We start from the raw sequence: 17,527 nt of genomic DNA, 5'->3' as shown, positions 1-17,527 counted from the left end.
AAGATTGCTAAGGGAATGAAATTATTGCATGAAAATTAACAAGACATTTTGTTATCATAAAAAAGTGTTTAATTTAGAAGATAAGCTTACACGTTAATAATACCAAAGAAACAGAAAACTTATAACGTTTGAAATATAGAGAACATTTCTATAACATCCATTATATTAAATAACAAATTATAAAAAAAATTCAAAGCTTTTGCACCTCTCGTTCTTTCGTACCGGCTAAACGATGAATAATTTCCAGAAAAATTGATTAACATTTTTTAGTTTGTATCAATCTGACATATGTATAAACAAAATAGATGCAAAAACAACAATAGTAGCAGCAATGATTGTAGATGGTTTGATTTCATATTTTAATTTGAAAGGAAAAAAAGCATGTTGCAGAATTCATTGTTCAGCCGAAACGATTGTGGTTTACTATTCTCATCATATAGTAAAAATAATAAATATTTACAGGTGACACATTTATACAAAAAGTCAGTACGTGGAAAAAAAGAAATTGGCATGATTGTCGAATCTTTGCGATGTTTCTCTCTGAATCGACAGCGTGCGACGTATTTAAACAGTATTATCATATGTAAATGCACCACATTTTTCTCCACATCTGTCCTATTATTGTTATACTTATTCTTTCCTTCTTTTAAATGGCCAAAATCTAAAGAAATAAATATTAATAAATTAATAAATATAATTTTGATGATGCATCGAAAACAAAACAAATGATACTATTAACATTATTTACTCGAGAGAAATACAGCGCAATCACGCTTCTAGTCGATTAACAGAGAGAGAGAGAAAGAGAGAGAGAGAGAGAGAGAGAGAGAGGAATCAAATTTCAAAAAGTTATGGAAAATTTGTAGTGTCGATTAAAATTAATTTTCTATACATATTTTACGTGTATACGTACATTCATATATACACCGTTTGTGCATTCAACATATTTTGCGTACACGTAAAGTGTATGCATACTGCGTGCAGTATACATATAGTATATGTATCTTACTTTTTCTTTATTTATACGTCTCTGTTCTGTACCTGCCTGTCTGCCTGCTTTTTACCTACCCTATCTATTTACTTGTGTACCTATCTATAAAATATTTGCCTACATACCTACCTACTTATCTACCTAATCATATCCTCTTTAGTTATGTATTTATTTACTCTTTATCAACTTACCTACCTACTATATATTTATTTATTTATGTGAATTTTAAATAAATAAAGACAAATGGTAGAGGCTTTAAAAAATTCCTAATTCATACTTCTTGCGTATCGATTTAGAAAACAATGATAAATAAAGCTATTTGTACATAGCGGAAGATATATCCTATAAATTTTATAAAACTGACTACACTCTCTCATTTGAATTATTCAAGATGTTTTAGCAAAGTTCAATGTTCCAACAAATTCTCCATTACACCCTTATATGTCTCGCTAATAAAAAATAAAGCTTCATGCAACATGTTAAAAGTGTATTTAACAAATCATGAATTATCCTTGGTGGTGTAGTAATCTCATTTGTTTCCTACTCGTGACGGACATACACTCATTCTCCCTCTCCCTCTCATTTACACGCACACATATTCACGTTTACATATTCGTATACATATAGTATGTATACACTTATATACACACGTATGTGCATATGCGAGCGCAACTACCCACACAAGCACATACGTGTATCTTGGACTTTAAGCATAACGCTTTTTTGAACAATTATTTTGCTCTCTAGTAAGTATAATAAATTTTCATATAATTATTTCGTTCTTTCCTAATAAATATGGCGACGATACATTTCATGAGGGCATCGACTGTGCCTATACATACACGCATGCTTCTACAATCACATGATCCATATAACAGAAGTAATTTACATTCATTACATCCAATTTCTCGGATATCGTCGCATATTATTCTTCTCTCATTATTTTTCTCTTTTAATTCTGTTACTATTCTATCATCTCTCTCTATCTTGCTCATTCTCTTTCTCTCGTTCATATTCATTCACTGATTTCTTTCTTCATATAAAAATAACACGCAATGCCAAAACTATCCAACATTGCTTTGTACATTCGCCCGTGCTCCAATGAAAAAAAATCAAAACCTAACAAATCTAGACACATTCAGTATGACATCATTGGGACTAATTTTGCCTTCGGATTTAATCAGAAACTTATCGCTAAAACTTAAAACTATTTCTAGACTGTATTCATCTTCATCATTAACCAGTTTCCTTTCTTTCTTTCTTTCTCTCCTTCTTACTTTCCAACGCTAAAATTTTACAATATACAGAGCACCTTCCTGTAGTTTTTGAAAATTTTTTTTATAATTGTACATACAACACATACATACAAGCGCGTGTACACACGCATACGATTATTCATTCATTCAATGTTATTCCAAACGTATCGATGTACTCTTTTCTACAAGTCTTGTGACATAATTAATACTTTTTGTTCGTATATTCGTAAACATTATCAAATAAAGTATTTAAAAATACATAGTTCTCGAACATCTAACACACGATATTCTCTCGATTTCCTTAACTTACATAATAATTTACAGAACATAAATAATTGCTAATGATAGTTTCGCAGTAGATGCAATAGCAAAATGTTTAACGATAATAGCATGTTATAATAATATAAATCGTAAGAGCGAAATAATAGTGATAAGTAGAAATAGTTCAAATGTTAAAGCAAATACTAATTTATCATGGAATCTTCTTCCCTTATGTTTCCTTTTTACTAAGAGAAGGAATTGTTCATTGTCTGTTATTAAACTTTCTCTTAAGACGACCGGTTAAATACTTTTCACGAAAACTAATTTTGCACATGTAACAATGCATATATTTGTAACATATTCCAAATTGAAGAGAATTCATTCTTTACAGCTACATCCTTCTGTATTTCTATTTCAATGAGTAAACACTGATGTGCATTGTTTTATCGCATTCAACACTCATTGTACGCATTGTTTCCTTCTCCAGAATAGACCGCATAATACGTTCTAGATCTTCTTTATCCTTCTACAATTGCACAATATTCAGAATATCTATTATCTATTTTTTGTCTTCATAAAACATTTAGGAATTATATCCCCAAATCAAATTCTTTTTACATATTGGTTCCCAAACTTGTAATATTAGTATGCGACAAAACAAAAGAAACAAAAGAAAATAGGAGAAATAATATCAAATATTATATACAATGTTGAAAGAATATTAGAATATATATAAAGAGAGTATAGTATCTATCGCGAATGAGTCATGGATAGTTTTACTTTCTTAATCAATTTAGTAAAACCGCAATTTTTCGTCCTTCTGTTTTACAGATATATTTGCACAACCTTTCTTTTGCATTTTCTAAAGGCTTTTTACAAATTTTTAATTGCTTATTCAAAAATTATCGCAATGATTTATCGTGTATGTGTGCGTGCGCGCGTGTGTGCGTGCGTGTGTGTGACAATGCGAATTACTGTAGCATAACCATCAATTATTTGCAAATTATTAAATTTACTGAAAATATTTAGTTTGGATATTTTCAAAATCACAAAACTGTAAGATATTTGAAGATCTTGTTGCATCATCAATATCGATGATCCTTTTATATTGAAAAACATGTTTGTAAAAAAATTTACTACTTAATAAGGAAAAGAATTTAAATCATTGCGCTACGTTTTTGATGTAAATACAAAACAAGGAATCACAGTATTTTCCAATGTCCTGTGACTAGTTGATAGTAAAACGCTGTTTACTTAAAGAAACTGTTATACTACTTTACAGGGTGATACTTTCGTTAATTAATACAGAGGCAATGCCACCGCAGTAATAACGCCATGTCGGCTTACATCTGTTATCAAAAGCCAGAATCAACCTTATGTCAGCATCTAGGGCAGAAATAGCTCTTCCTCCCCTTTTCTGTGTGTACGCGCGCGCAAAAATATGTATACATGAAAAACGAAAAGAAAAGTATGTGATTTACGGTATAATTGGCGTTACTATCATCGAGTTAACTAACGAGAGAATCAGCCTGTACTAAATTACTAACAGATCTTATTGAAAGATAAACATATGTCTTATTTATAAATCCCCGTTCTTTTTTCTTTTTGTATGTGTACTTACTATGCTTGTACACATGTAATGCGGTAAAAATTGCACTTTTCTCCAACTATTTATTGTTTGCTTCATCAGACTAGGAAGTTTGATGAAGATAATAAGAATTGAAACATTACTGCTTAGATACAATTTACCCTAAGTAATGTACATAACTGTACGAGTAATTTGCTGTTGTTCATTTTATATCTTCAGTCACGCTAAGTATCAGCTTCTGCATTAATATTCTTTTTCTTTCCCAATTCCAATTTGTCACTCTGGTCTGTGTTAATTCTCAAGTAATAACAAACTTACATTTCTTTAGTCTTCTAAAATATTCTCGTTTTGAAACTTATTCATGCTTCTCCTCTCATCTTCCCTTTTCATTGCTTTTCGTTGATTTTTTTCCTTTTCCCCTTCCTTATTCATCTCCCTTTTATCGTTTGTTTCTCTTTTCCCATATTCTTTCACTATTTCTTTTTGTTCATCCTTCTTCTTATTAGCCCCGAATACCTTGTGGCCTTCTTTTTTTAAATCTGGCTTCTCCACTTCCCCCACCTCATCCTCACCATCATCCACTTGTTCTTCTTTACCCTCATCCTCATCTTCTTCATCTTCTTCTTCCTCCTCCTCTCCTTCATCCTCCTCTTCTTCTTCCACGGAGGAAGAATCACTATCGCTATCTGAACTTTCGGAATTTATGAAAAGTGAACGATGATCATACTCTTCAGGATCTGAATACACTTCTGCTCCAGGAAATATATACTTTCCAGGTGCCAACTGATAATAAGAATTTTCTGTAAAAAGAAATAGTTGCAACGTACAACTTATATTTTTACATATAATGTAAAAATTGTTTTTATGTACGTATTGTAATTTTCATACAATTATAAAAGGAAGAAATATATATATACCTGGTAATCTCACGGCAAGACTTTTTCGTATTTTAGAATGCCAACAGTGCCGATCCAATCTTCCATTTTTTAATTCTTCTTTGTTAGTTTTATCTTCTCGACTGTCTACACTGTTACAACTATCACCTACACCGGAGTCTAATGCAGAATCGATAGAAGCTTGTCTCGGTTTAAAATTCATTTTTTCAATTTCAATAGGATCCATCGTAGAGTAATCGCTATTAATTTTTAACGATGCTCTATTTTCGATGCAATGATGTGGCTTTAAGGTAGAATCTAATAATGTACTTTCCGAAGAGATTTCTATTATCCTTGGAAATACTTGACACTCTTCTAAACTGTAAATTTTCCCGATATCCTTTGACGTAGATTCTACAGAAACAGTATGAAATTTATAATCGATCGAACTCTCTGAAGTATTCTCTGTCTTCGAGGAACACAAGTTAAAATCTAACATGCAATTGCTGCCAAAATTCATTCTTTTTGGACTACTTTCCACACTTGACTCGCCTAATCTTCTCTTTGGACTTTCCTCCAAAAGGTTGAACTTGTCTTCCATACTATTCGTGTGGTCATTGCAGAAGGGAGAAACGCGCGCATTCATATTTTCCACGTATTGCTCTACGACATTATCATGAACCATTAGACTGTCTTGACTTTCAATAGAACATGAATCGTGCAATTTAAAATCAGTCTCCATACTATCTCGAGACAATACAGTGTTTGACGTAGTATCTTGGCTTTGCTCCCAAGTGTCATCTGGTAAGTGACGCATCGGCAAAAGCTGCGTTGCTTCTTTAAGGATCGTATCGTTCCAGCATACTTCTTTGTAACTACTCTCCATTCTTTAAAAATGTAAAGATATATATATGATATAACATTCCTCTTTGCACGCACGCACGCGCATGCACACGCACACACACACGCACACACACACGCACGCACACATACACACAAAATCGCTGATATTTGTTACTTACAAGTGGCAGAGTTGATTTATAATAATGTCGCCATCTCCTAAGAGTTCAACATCAAACTTTAGATGTGGCAACGATTCACGATTAATAAGAATTTGTGGAACATGAGACGGAATGGAGGAAGGTATTAATGCTACTGGTCGGACCTTCAATGACGATCCGATTACAATTAAAAGATCACATTCATCTTTATCTTTGGCCATCGCATCGTGAAAAGCATCCGGAAGTCCTTCGCCAAAGAAAACAATGTCTGGTTTCATTATACCCTGTGTCACTAAATCTGTAAATTATAAAAATTTATAATGAAAATTATCCTGTTACTAACATTTCCGTTAGCCGTAGCAGATTGCGCTGTGTGTTTTACTCGATCGTAAACACAGATCGTATCTTTTTAGTTTGAGAAACGTTTGAACGGCGTATCGTAAACTGTACCCCGCAAATCTGGCTAAACAGCACGCACGGGTAACTTGATGCAACTTTTAAAAGTTTACCTTATATGCTTATAAACAAGCCAAGGTTTTACTCGTAGTTACAATTGATGTATCAACTTATGCGTAGATCAGAGTAAATGGCAACATCATTTAGCGAAGACGTATTCCGTTAAGAGTAGATAATGTTCTCTCATGGCCACCGACTCGCGACGCGCTACAGGAAAGACTAATAGCAAAAACTATCACTAGGTAGCTAATTTTCCACACCACAGAGAAATTAGCAATAAAAGACTACAAAATGACCATAGATCACATAACAACATCAGTCAATGTTATCAGAGTGTCTAATATTTATAATTACCTTTATAATTTTCGTTAAGATTAGTTTCCGAAATGGGAGGCAAAGTATTAACTCGACATTTTGGACACAATGGTATCCTCTGGGAAAATATGTCTTCTCTAATGTCGTCAGCTTTCACTTGATATTTACACCTTGTACACGATGCAGTAGCAAAAGAACCTTGAATATCGTGAAAAAATCGATTTAATTCCAAAATGAGAAACAAATTTCTGATTGTAAGTATATGTAAATATGTGCGTGTGTATGCAGTATATGTACGTGTATATACATATATACGTCACTCACCATGACATTCGATAACATTTACAATGCCTGCCACTTGCTCCAACGTATCGATATTTTGCGAGTAATTTCTTAAAAGTTTCTGTTGTTTGTCAAGCATTTTTATGAACCTATGACAAGGACTAGGTTTAAATTGTCCAGGATATATTTCTCGTGCAAACTTGTAAAATGGTCTTGGGTCTTGACCAAAATAGTTAATGTCAAACATTGCCTAATGGAACAAATGACGATTAATGTAGAAGGAAGGAAATTTCTAAATAAAATTGATAAATCAAAGAACATATTTTATAGTTGCATCACCTGTGGATCTGGTAAATCTGGAAAATCTTGTGCCAATCTCGAGTAAATACCATCTCTACTTCTAAAATCAGGAATTCCACAACTAACGCTTACTCCTGCTCCAGTTAGAACTATTATTCTATTACTATTACGTATCAATCTAACAACATCTGTTAAAGTATTTATATGTTTCAATTTTTGTCGACGTGGTGGTTCTGACATCATATTTATTATAATCTGAAATACATCCGAATAAAATATTGGGTAATAAAAAATGGATATTAAAACTTTCAATGTACAATATATTATTAGATAGTATTAGATAGTTTCCTTTTACACACCTTCCAAAGAGTCAGGTCATCGACCTGCTCTGGAATTTGTGTAGAATCCATGAGAAGATGATGTAAAAGATCTCGAGGATCGGCACCTATCAACATCTGCTTCTGAACCCACGAAGATGCATTTCTCCATTGATGATTAATATCACCTTCACCAGAAAAATCAGAGAGTCCTGATAAATCAGATAAATTTGAAACTGTTGATGATACTTCATCCTTCTCATCTGCTGTGTCAATTCTGGAATGTTACATAGGGGGAGAGGTAATTTACTTTTCGCTGTGATTTGTGAAAATTCAACAATTAATTACAGCAAAGTGAATAAAGAATGGATAATATATGTATAAATGAAACTTACGGACAACCAGTGTCGTCACTAGTTGAGTCAATTCGTGATGGAGTTGTCATTAAGTTTGTAGCATCTGGTGAAATAGATGCCGATTTTGACTCATCGCTTAATTCATTGAATCCACTATCTCCACCATATGTTTCTGTAAAAGTATTAACTATGTATTTCTTTATTACATAAGCAATAAGATATTAAAACAATTTTCTTTTTTCCTTATTATTTCCTTTAATTTTTTATTTTCCTGCATTAATTACGGTTATAGGAAAAGTAAAACTCACAAAACCAACTTTTTCATATTTCCTCGATTTATCGAACGTAATAATGTAGAAACAGATGTATTTATCCAAGTGAAAATAGAAATCTATTGGTAATAAATCATTTTGAAAATATTCAAAAATTGGCGGGATGCCGTTAAATCGGATAGAAAAGCGCGTACCTACCTATCGTTCATGGATTGTGTATAATGAAATCGTCTATCATGCCATCTGTGAACGTTCGTCGAATACATCTTACTATGCACACACCTTTATATCGCGCTGATACTAGTTTTTCTATTTTCACCGAGTGAATTTTCACTTACGATTACTTCTATAAAGAATGTGTTGGGGGAGCAGTTCGAAACAAGTTAATTAACAAATAATTTTATTGGATTACAAAATAAAAATTTAGTAACATCGCAATAATATACTGGATAAAATGAAAAATGAACTACGAAGTTAGATATGCGACATACATAGAAACTGTCATGGCGGCTCTTGTCTTCAGTCAACTACGAATGAACCGATAACCACGGAAGAAAAGCGGACGCCTTCTTAACCGCCATCTTGCAATCTTGCAAATTTCATTAATGAATCGACCATATTTTTATCAAAATACCTTCGAGATCTTCATTGGGGGTATCATGCGACGTCTGACAATCCTGGAAATCAGGTTTCACGCAACTGACGCCGTTGTAACCGATGCCGTCAACTTTTCGTCGTTTTGCTGGGGACGAATATTCTGGCACCTCCGAGCCTGACGCCATTTTCAACAGCAATGCAATGCATAGTTTGATGCGCGCCCACAACCATTCCCACAACAGAGGTCGCTTGTGTCTTTAATGCTTTTCCCCTCCACTTTTTCGCTCGGTTTACAGAACACGACATTGCTGATATCTATCTACATAGAAATAGAAGTAGAAAAGTATCAGAAAGAAGAAACAGGGATCGATATGCTCGTTTTACGTTATTCCGATTCCGACCAAATTCAATCAACTTGCTTTCAATTTCGACTCTAATTAAGAATTTTCTAATTTTTATTTGACAACTTACACGCGTATTTAAATACTTGCATTGTATGTCGTCGGAACAAAGTATGTTAGACTTCAATAAAATTATGTTTTATTTTATATCGTAAGCATATCATGCTATATATATATTCTTTTTAGTTATTTATATATACATATATATCCTTTTTTCATATTACTCTATATCTAAATGTCTATTTATTATTATTATCTAAATAGATTTCTACAACCACCTATATTTTCAATTATCGACAACTGATAGTTCAGATGTTTTTTAGCGTAAGTGATACGCACACATATACCAACGAGACTTTAATTATATATTTTTCACATAATTTTTATGTTTCTACATTTTAAGATTATTTTAATTTTTCTGTAGGTAACGTGGATACGTCAAATAATATTTTTTATGACGTTTGATGTGTATGATAGGGTTATTTAAAATAGGATTGTTAAGAAATAATTTTATTACAAATAAGCGATTAAATTAAAATCTCACTATATGTAATAATAAATAATTTCTATAATATTTATGGTTGTTGTTTTAAATTCCTGAACTTATTATCTACATTATAATAATAATTACAACAAGTTAGTTATACATAATGTGTTGTTATGTTAAGAAAAAATAAAGATAACGAAATAAAAGAAAGGAAGACAATATGAGTATCGTTCTTTTCTTCTATTCATATTTAGCTATTTTACATAAATATTTGCTTGGTACATACCGACAATTTTTTATTGTTACTCTAAGCTCTTCTTTTCTTCCTCTTTCTGAAAATATGTAATATTTTACGATAGGTATCTCTAATCACTTCATTTGACCTACAGAAAATGATTCTCGACATATTCAGAGTACGCGGTTTAAACTAATTTTATGAAGAAACGTGCTAGCACGAACTCAGGCCATTCGTAGGTCTACGTAATAGAGTAAACCAAAATTTAACCGGTCTAACATCGAAAATGATAGATTTACGTGATGAGAATGTTAAAAGTACAATAAACAATGGAAAATATGGTAATTTAAATATACCAGGTAAGTTAAAAGTTAATAATTCATTGAATAATAAAGTCATGTACATTATCAATTCACGAATAATGTGATTATTACATTATATTAATATTACTTAGAGAGGCATAATTTATATGTAGATTGTAAAATCCAAAGCCAAGTATAATTAATTAAATATGATCGTATAACCTCAATATATAAGTACATATATATGTATAGTATGAGGCGATATGTACTGCCGTTTCTTTATTATATTTTTTTATAATATTTTATATCTGTTCATACGTGTAGAATTTATGTAAATACTCATGATGTATTTTCAAAATAAAGCCGTTGCTATAAATTTGTTATATCGGAGATAAACAATTGAATATTAAAAGGAAACAATAATTTCAATATTATGTATAAATAAAATATTTTACAAAATACTGGAAGAATATTTGTTTTATTTAGATTTTGTATAGTGTCATATGTATAGTTAGACATTTCATATTAATATCAAAGTCAGAGATATTTTATAATATGTTACATCATATTTACCAGTTACGTCGCAACAAGGGTTAGCACCACTTAGTCCATATTTAAACTTTGATCCTGCGTATCTTCCTCCAAGTCAGCCAGAATACATATTTCCTGAGGGAGCTGCAAAACGAAGAGGAAGATTTGAATTGGCTTTCAGTCAGATTGGTGCAGCATGTATCATAGGAGCTGGTATTGGCGGTACAACTGGTTTATATAGAGGAATTAAAGCAACATCATTAGCTGATCAAACTGGCAAGCTTAGAAGAACTCAGTATGTACTTTAATATTCTTTTAGTATTAGTAACGTAGGTAATTTTACATTATACGTGCCATGACATGTCAACAAATTGCATATAATTCTTTCCTTGATAGATTAATCAACCATGTTATGAAAAGTGGTTCATCATTAGCAAACACGTTTGGAATAGTGTCTGTAATGTATAGTGGATTTGGTGTGCTGTTATCTTGGGCCAGAGGCACGGATGATTCCTTGAATACTTTAGCAGCAGCAACTGGGACAGGCATGTTGTTCAAATCTACATGTATGTTTCATTTAAGTAATATTTATGTGGCTAAAAAAGATTCATCTATCGAATTTGTGCAAATGATTGATTAATTGTTTCAGCTGGCTTGAAAAAATGTGCATTAGGTGGTTGTGTAGGACTGGCAATAGCATCTGTATATTGCTTATGGAGTAATCGGGAAGTCTTACAGGAATTGAGGCATCGCAACGTAAATCCGGCGTAAGACTGTGTGTAACACCAAAACCTTTGGCTATTCCGAATATTTTTCTTATAAAGGTTTTAATTTTATAATAGTACTAACAAGGAGATGACATGAGAGTTTACATTCTGTAATTGGTAGAAATTATATAAAAACAATATTTTTACGGACATTGTCAAAGGTGATCAATTTTACCATTCCTGTTTCGGTCAAAAACATTCAAGTTTTATACATTTAGTATATTGTCAAAATATTTTTAAATATTTATCGCAAAAACCTTTATATGTTCTTATATTCCTTGTGCTCTTTGTTCAAGTACTATATGGCTTTAGTGATTCAGAAAACAATCAGTTTTTCATTACATTAATTACGAACAATATCTTTTAAACCTTATCTTTATTTTAACATGTACCAATTTCGTATATAAAAGTAACCCTACACTTATTGTCCTTCAATTTTGTATCGTATCATTGAGTGAAATTGTTATTTAATATATCTATCCATCTGAATATATAAGAGTGAAAATAAATTATGTTCGCTTTCAATAATAATCACTTTCGCAATAAGTGCTTATGCCCTTTTTAATCTTAGTTTCACAAAATTGCATTTGTATTAGTGATTTTTATTATATTCTATTTTCTAGAAAATTATATAATTTCCTTTTGTTAATTTATCAAAAGTAAAAAAAAAGAATTTAAATGAAAGAAAGGAAAAAAAACAGAGATGAAATAATGGAAGCAAAAAATAAACTGATTGAATAAAACAAATTCTATTAGTATTCTTCATAAGATTGTTCCATTTTAAGTATCCTGATAACACGTATTGCACGATTAATACAACATAAACAATCGTAACGTTATTGGGCATATCCTACTCACACGTTTTCCTTTACTTTTTTTTACAGATCTAAATGAAGTATGAGGAAGAAGATTTTGAACTACTAGAAATTTGCACAACGAAAATGATTTGTTTTGTACATAGAAAAAATCATGTTGGACAATTTTATAGAATATAAACAGTTTAATGAAATATGCCAAATTAATTTATAATAAAAATAATATAATATATAATGCAACATAGCTGTCATATGTATACGTGTGCGCGCGCATGTGTTTTGTATATATAGAAATTATAAGTGTGTGTGTGTGTAAAACTATATATATATATAACTATATATATAGTTTTAGATTTATATCGGCAATACCGACAGGCTGTACAGTTTACGTGTGACATCTGGATTACTATCATATATCGGTAAGGCACGATAATCTTATCAAAGTTTATCTTCATGTTCTCAACCATTCTCGAAAAACAGAGAAAAATTTAAGTGAAAAAAGAAAAATCGAGAGAAGTAACGACCGATCATTCAAATTATTCGTTAATTACTAAATCAGCTCAAACTTGATCATTATCTCAACAGAAATGGTATCATTAGTAATGTATGTAATATAAACGTACGAGTTTCGATTGATAATGAAAAGATCGATAAAAGTACGAACAGTAAAACGGAAATAAAAATTTAACTCGTTTTCCCCATTTTGCATTATTGCACATTGGAATCGATAATTTCTATAATGACGGTTAAAAATATACTGGACGCAAACATTTATTGTAAAAGGTAAATATTTGATCTTTACTCGGTACGATCTTTGACGTTCGTATAGATGTTACATCGATAAGTGTATTAGTGAAAATTCACGGCTTATTTGAACAAGAAACACGCGATGTTCATGGACACATGAACGCTTCGATGTAAGCCAAAGTTGTTCGTATCAGCAAGGAAGCAATATTTTACTAGAAAAATATATTTTGGAACTGAATAGCTTATTAAGAGAAAGAAAAAAAGAGGTATTCTTTCATAAAGTGCTACAACGTTTCAAAAAGCTTCATCATTGAACTATTATCGACTTGGGTAAACTTGGGTAAGGGATTGTATAATACATAGTGCTAAACATCTACTTCCATCGCGCTACAAAAATATCTCATTGTTGAGAAATTGGTGTAGATGTGCATTTGGTGCATAATTATGACCGAATACATCGATGGAACACATGCATGGTATAAAAACTGCAATAAACAAGTTTAATCACGAATTTGCATGGATCGGATGAATTGTTTCGAGATATTCTTTAATTCGTCGAACGTTCACTTTTACGTAATTTTACTTGATTTGTATGATAAAAACAGGACTAAAAGTATATGTAATTCGATTGTTTCGTTTGCTTGCCTATCAAGAAACGCTAATTACCACATACATTAATGAACAAGTTTGGATAACGTTATTCTATTTCATATTGTTTAAGGTAAACATAGAAAAATTATCGATGAATCATTATTATAAAAATAGTAGTAGTCGAGAGGAAATGGTAGTAGTTATGAAAATATTTATTTTAACGAACAGACAACCAATCGTTAACACAACACTTTACATTTGTACCCGCGCGTTTGTATTGAAATTTCAGAAAATGTTAGTTTCACAAAATTGCTATCGTTGGTTAATAGTATAGGTTCCTTGTTTTCCTTGTTATATTACATTTTTCATCAGAACGTTATTCTCTTCTCTTCCTTCGTATCAATGTCCTTTTCTCTTTTTCGTAGTGTTCTTACTTCCATTTCTATTTGTCTGTTCCTTTCTTATTCGACTATTTAATAATTTTTCGAATTTATTTTTCATATTTTTTTCGATATAGCATGATATAGTATGTTTTATATATTTTAGTTTCTCGTACTGTAAATCAATCGAAAAGCGCAAGAGGGTATGGTTTATCAAAGAATATTCTATAATTATGCATATACTGATTTTGATCATATTACATTATTTAAGACTAATATTTGAACAATGAATATCAAGATCAAAATAAAAATCGTACACATATATATACATGTACATATGTATATGTATACGTACGTGATATAATAATGAGAAATAATGAACACAAACAAGTGGTAGCGAAGAAAATTAATCACAAATCACAATGTAGACATATAGTAATAATAATAAAATCGTATAATCTATATACAAGTCAGAATCACAATGATTAAAATGATAAAATCGAAGAAAGAGGGAAATATCAAGTTATTTGATACAATATTTATATTAATTCTTAGGTAACATTTGCTTCCTACAGAAGAACAAGAAGTAACGAGAGGAAGAAGAGAGAAAATACATTTATAAAATGATACAAAAGAGAATTGAGCGATTTCTCAGTGTGCTGTATGCCTCCAGTATAATTACATCGACGACATCGATGATCTGCATAGCCACTGTTTGGAAATACTGGGCATTGATTTTGGATGTTTGTTTTAGCGTCGATTGCAGTTGTATATTATACTCTAAAAACGCCTTCGGTATTTTTGGGGGGGGTACTGGAAAGATCTGCAAATTTGGTGTATACGGCTTGGTGCCGACGGTTCTACTGGATTTATGTCTTGCCGGATATCATGGATATAGAAGTTGTACGAAGAAGAAGTTAAATTTACCTGTACGAACCCACAATGATGATAATGATAGCAGGTACGATTAGGAGGAGGACTGAAATTGGTCATATTGAGAGTTGAACTCTTCGTATTTTTACACAACTTTGCATAAAATTTGTTAGATATCCGTTAATATGAATGTAACAAATAAAATCGTATTTGCTCACAATAGTATTGTTCGAAACCGGATCACTATATTTTCACATTCGCAGAGAATTCGGTATCAGCGAACCACCGCTGAATGTAGAGACTAGATCCAGACAAAGTCTATCACCGTACCACAGATGGATGCCTTTTGTCTGTCTTGCGATATTACTTTCCTGTTTGTCATTGACTCATGCAATAATAATAACCGATGGTTTTCATAAAACTTGCGACCATTACAGGGCCATACTGATACAAGCTTTAAGTTTAACTGAACGCAAAGCCCAGGTATGCCTTGATATTACCCTCGCATGAAAGTCTAGTTAAGCTAACAATAAGATGTATTTATTATACATATCTCTATCGAGTTCCTTTTTTCACTTTCGTGTCTTCGACCCATCTCTATTGCACGATTATTTCATTTTTTTCCTTCTTTCTACAGGTTATTCACGATAGACTTTCCTGCGGAGCAATCTTTGATTTTATAGATTATATACGGCCGAACGAGACCACCTGGGCTCGCTCCAAACCGCCCGACACTGGTTTTGCTCTTCTATTAGCTATTGCTTCCACTTGGTATAATTTTATTTCTTGGATGATCGCCTCCATATTATACTTTATCATGGCGCGTAGGAAATTGTGTTTCTTTTGAAATTTAATAACTTTCCAATATCGCGAAATCCCGACCGATTGGATTTTAAGCGATGCACGCGCACTCCTGTTCATTCGTTGGCGAAATATCGATAAATAATATGAGAAATATATATATTTTTATTACATTTTTACACATATAAAAAAAAAGTCGTGTCTAGTTTTTCTTAATATTATGTGTCGACTATCACATTTTCCGAAACTGTGTTAAGTAATATATGCAATACTGCGATGGATACCTATCGTTTGGTTTCACTTGTTTTTATTTTATGCACTCGTTCGAGTAGTATTTTAAGTACAGTACAGTCTACTAAAGTCTGCTACAATTTAATATGTGTATAGTTTGTAATCATCTCCATTTCCTTTTTTACATAACGAAACATTTTATACATTGTATGGTCGTTGAAATCATTTTGCGCATAAATAGGAACATATTATTACTGCAAATAAATTACGAAAATTGTTTAATGAAACGAATAAACCGATTGTATGGTATTTGTGTTTCTTCTTTTTTCAACACCTTTTCTTCGATTAAGATAAAGGGAGGTAAGAGAGGGAACAGTCATACAATTCTATATTCGATGCTTTTTATCTTTTCTCGTTGAAAAAATATTTCATCTTTGTCTTGTGTCTTGAATTACTCTTAAATTGTAAAAAGGGCAGTATATTTCGTTCGATCGCGGTTTTCAATTTTGTCATTGCCGTTAAACACGGAGCAAAGCTATGCGATATTACACACACATAGTGACTCGCGAAAGTATTCGAACGCTTATATTCGCAAACTCCAAGTAAAAATACGAAGATTGTGAAATGTTAAATGTCATAATTGAATAAAGATTGTATATAAATAAGAATCAGGAAGATTATAAATTTCATTTATTTAGTTTTTTATTCCTAAATAGTAAAGCTATGAATAAAGCACAAGTTTTATGTATATATAAATTTATAATTATATTTATTATAATGTAATTTTACACTTTATGTAAAGTATTTGGATATTGCTATATTCATCCAATAATAAAAATAGATGTGGTCCGACTATATGGTTGTGTCCGAGTATAACATAGAGATGGAAAAAATCTTGTGGATTGGCGCGGGAGGTATTGCTCTCTATCGCTCACCGTCACACAATGCTACATTGTTCTGTTCGTATATGTGATACTTTCTATCAATATGCGTACTTAACTTCACAATTGTGTTGAGTGTCAAAAATAAGCAATGAAGTGAGCATTCCTTCCAAAGGACTTTTTTCCATCTTTGTGCAGTAGGTTGGCTTCTTCCGTTAAAACCAATGAGATTCATATCTCTTTCGTTTGCCAACTTAGAATGTCACATAAGCAATATAGATAGCAATGCGTGACGATTGTTCATAGAGAGTAGTAACCCCCTTTATATCTGTTCTGTCCTGGGAGTAAATTTTTAAAATGAGCAATGAAATTACGAATGTTCTGTCATGTACTATGTAAGTATGTACTTCTACTTTGCTTTCTAGCAGATACCAGCGGAGATCTAAGTCAATCTCAAACGTACTAGTATCACTGCTACATTTTGACACCATTCGAATATTAAATAAGAAAGTAAATGAAAAGTAAGTAAATAAGTAAATGGATAAATTTGATTTCACCTCGTAGGCATAAATGTGAATTATAGTCGATTATTTAAAATCTATGTATTACGACTGTACT

At 31.7% G+C, this 17,527-nt stretch overlaps 3 protein-coding genes across 8 annotated transcripts; 2 read left to right on the top strand and 1 right to left on the bottom strand.

Moving 5' to 3' along the window:
* Positions 1-729: 729 nt before the first annotated feature.
* LOC100750085 (NAD-dependent protein deacetylase sirtuin-1) lies at positions 730-9,184 on the bottom strand. 2 transcript variants are annotated; one of them, XM_003492167.4, is made up of 9 exons: positions 8,905-9,184; positions 8,038-8,170; positions 7,685-7,919; positions 7,365-7,580; positions 7,068-7,275; positions 6,783-6,941; positions 5,994-6,270; positions 5,014-5,858; positions 730-4,896 (listed from the first exon to the last, which is right to left on the bottom strand). In XM_003492167.4, exons 1-9 carry the CDS (start codon positions 9,050-9,052, stop codon positions 4,421-4,423), a joined length of 2,697 nt encoding a protein of 898 aa, XP_003492215.1. In that variant the 5' UTR covers positions 9,053-9,184; the 3' UTR covers positions 730-4,420. The 2 variants fall into 2 exon arrangements, with proteins under 2 accessions (XP_003492215.1, XP_024225782.1); XM_024370014.2 differs by having other exon boundaries at positions 8,469-9,061.
* A 946-nt stretch (positions 9,185-10,130) lies between these two features.
* Positions 10,131-12,647, top strand: LOC100749965 (mitochondrial import inner membrane translocase subunit Tim23). 3 transcript variants are annotated; one of them, XR_004462361.1, is made up of 5 exons: positions 10,131-10,349; positions 10,869-11,118; positions 11,220-11,389; positions 11,473-11,647; positions 12,475-12,599. XR_004462361.1 is itself a non-coding variant. In XM_003492166.4 (5 exons), the coding sequence occupies exons 1-4, from the start codon at positions 10,277-10,279 to the stop codon at positions 11,592-11,594; spliced, it is 615 nt and encodes a 204-aa protein (XP_003492214.1). In that variant the 5' UTR covers positions 10,131-10,276; the 3' UTR covers positions 11,595-11,598; positions 12,475-12,647. The 3 variants fall into 3 exon arrangements, 2 of the variants coding, with proteins under 2 accessions (XP_003492214.1, XP_012245156.1); XM_003492166.4 differs by having other exon boundaries at positions 11,473-11,598; positions 12,475-12,647; XM_012389733.2 differs by having other exon boundaries at positions 11,473-11,590; positions 12,475-12,645.
* An 83-nt stretch (positions 12,648-12,730) lies between these two features.
* Positions 12,731-16,241, top strand: LOC100743514. Of its 3 annotated transcripts, none has more exons than XM_033322741.1 (4): positions 12,731-12,824; positions 14,797-15,084; positions 15,260-15,479; positions 15,634-16,241. In XM_033322741.1, the coding sequence occupies exons 2-4, from the start codon at positions 14,819-14,821 to the stop codon at positions 15,841-15,843; spliced, it is 696 nt and encodes a 231-aa protein (XP_033178632.1). In that variant the 5' UTR covers positions 12,731-12,824; positions 14,797-14,818; the 3' UTR covers positions 15,844-16,241. The 3 variants fall into 3 exon arrangements, with proteins under 3 accessions (XP_033178632.1, XP_012245157.1, XP_033178631.1); XM_012389734.3 differs by having other exon boundaries at positions 12,752-12,824; positions 14,699-15,084; XM_033322740.1 differs by having other exon boundaries at positions 12,752-12,824; positions 14,679-15,084.
* Positions 16,242-17,527: the final 1,286 nt, after the last annotated feature.

The sequence above is a fragment of the Bombus impatiens genome, unplaced genomic scaffold, assembly GCF_000188095.3.
Source record: "Bombus impatiens unplaced genomic scaffold, BIMP_2.2 scf_0664, whole genome shotgun sequence".
NCBI classification, from domain to species: Eukaryota; Metazoa; Arthropoda; class Insecta; order Hymenoptera; family Apidae; genus Bombus; species Bombus impatiens.
Note: the sequence above shows the minus strand (reverse complement) of the source record. Positions and strands in the feature narration are given on the sequence as shown.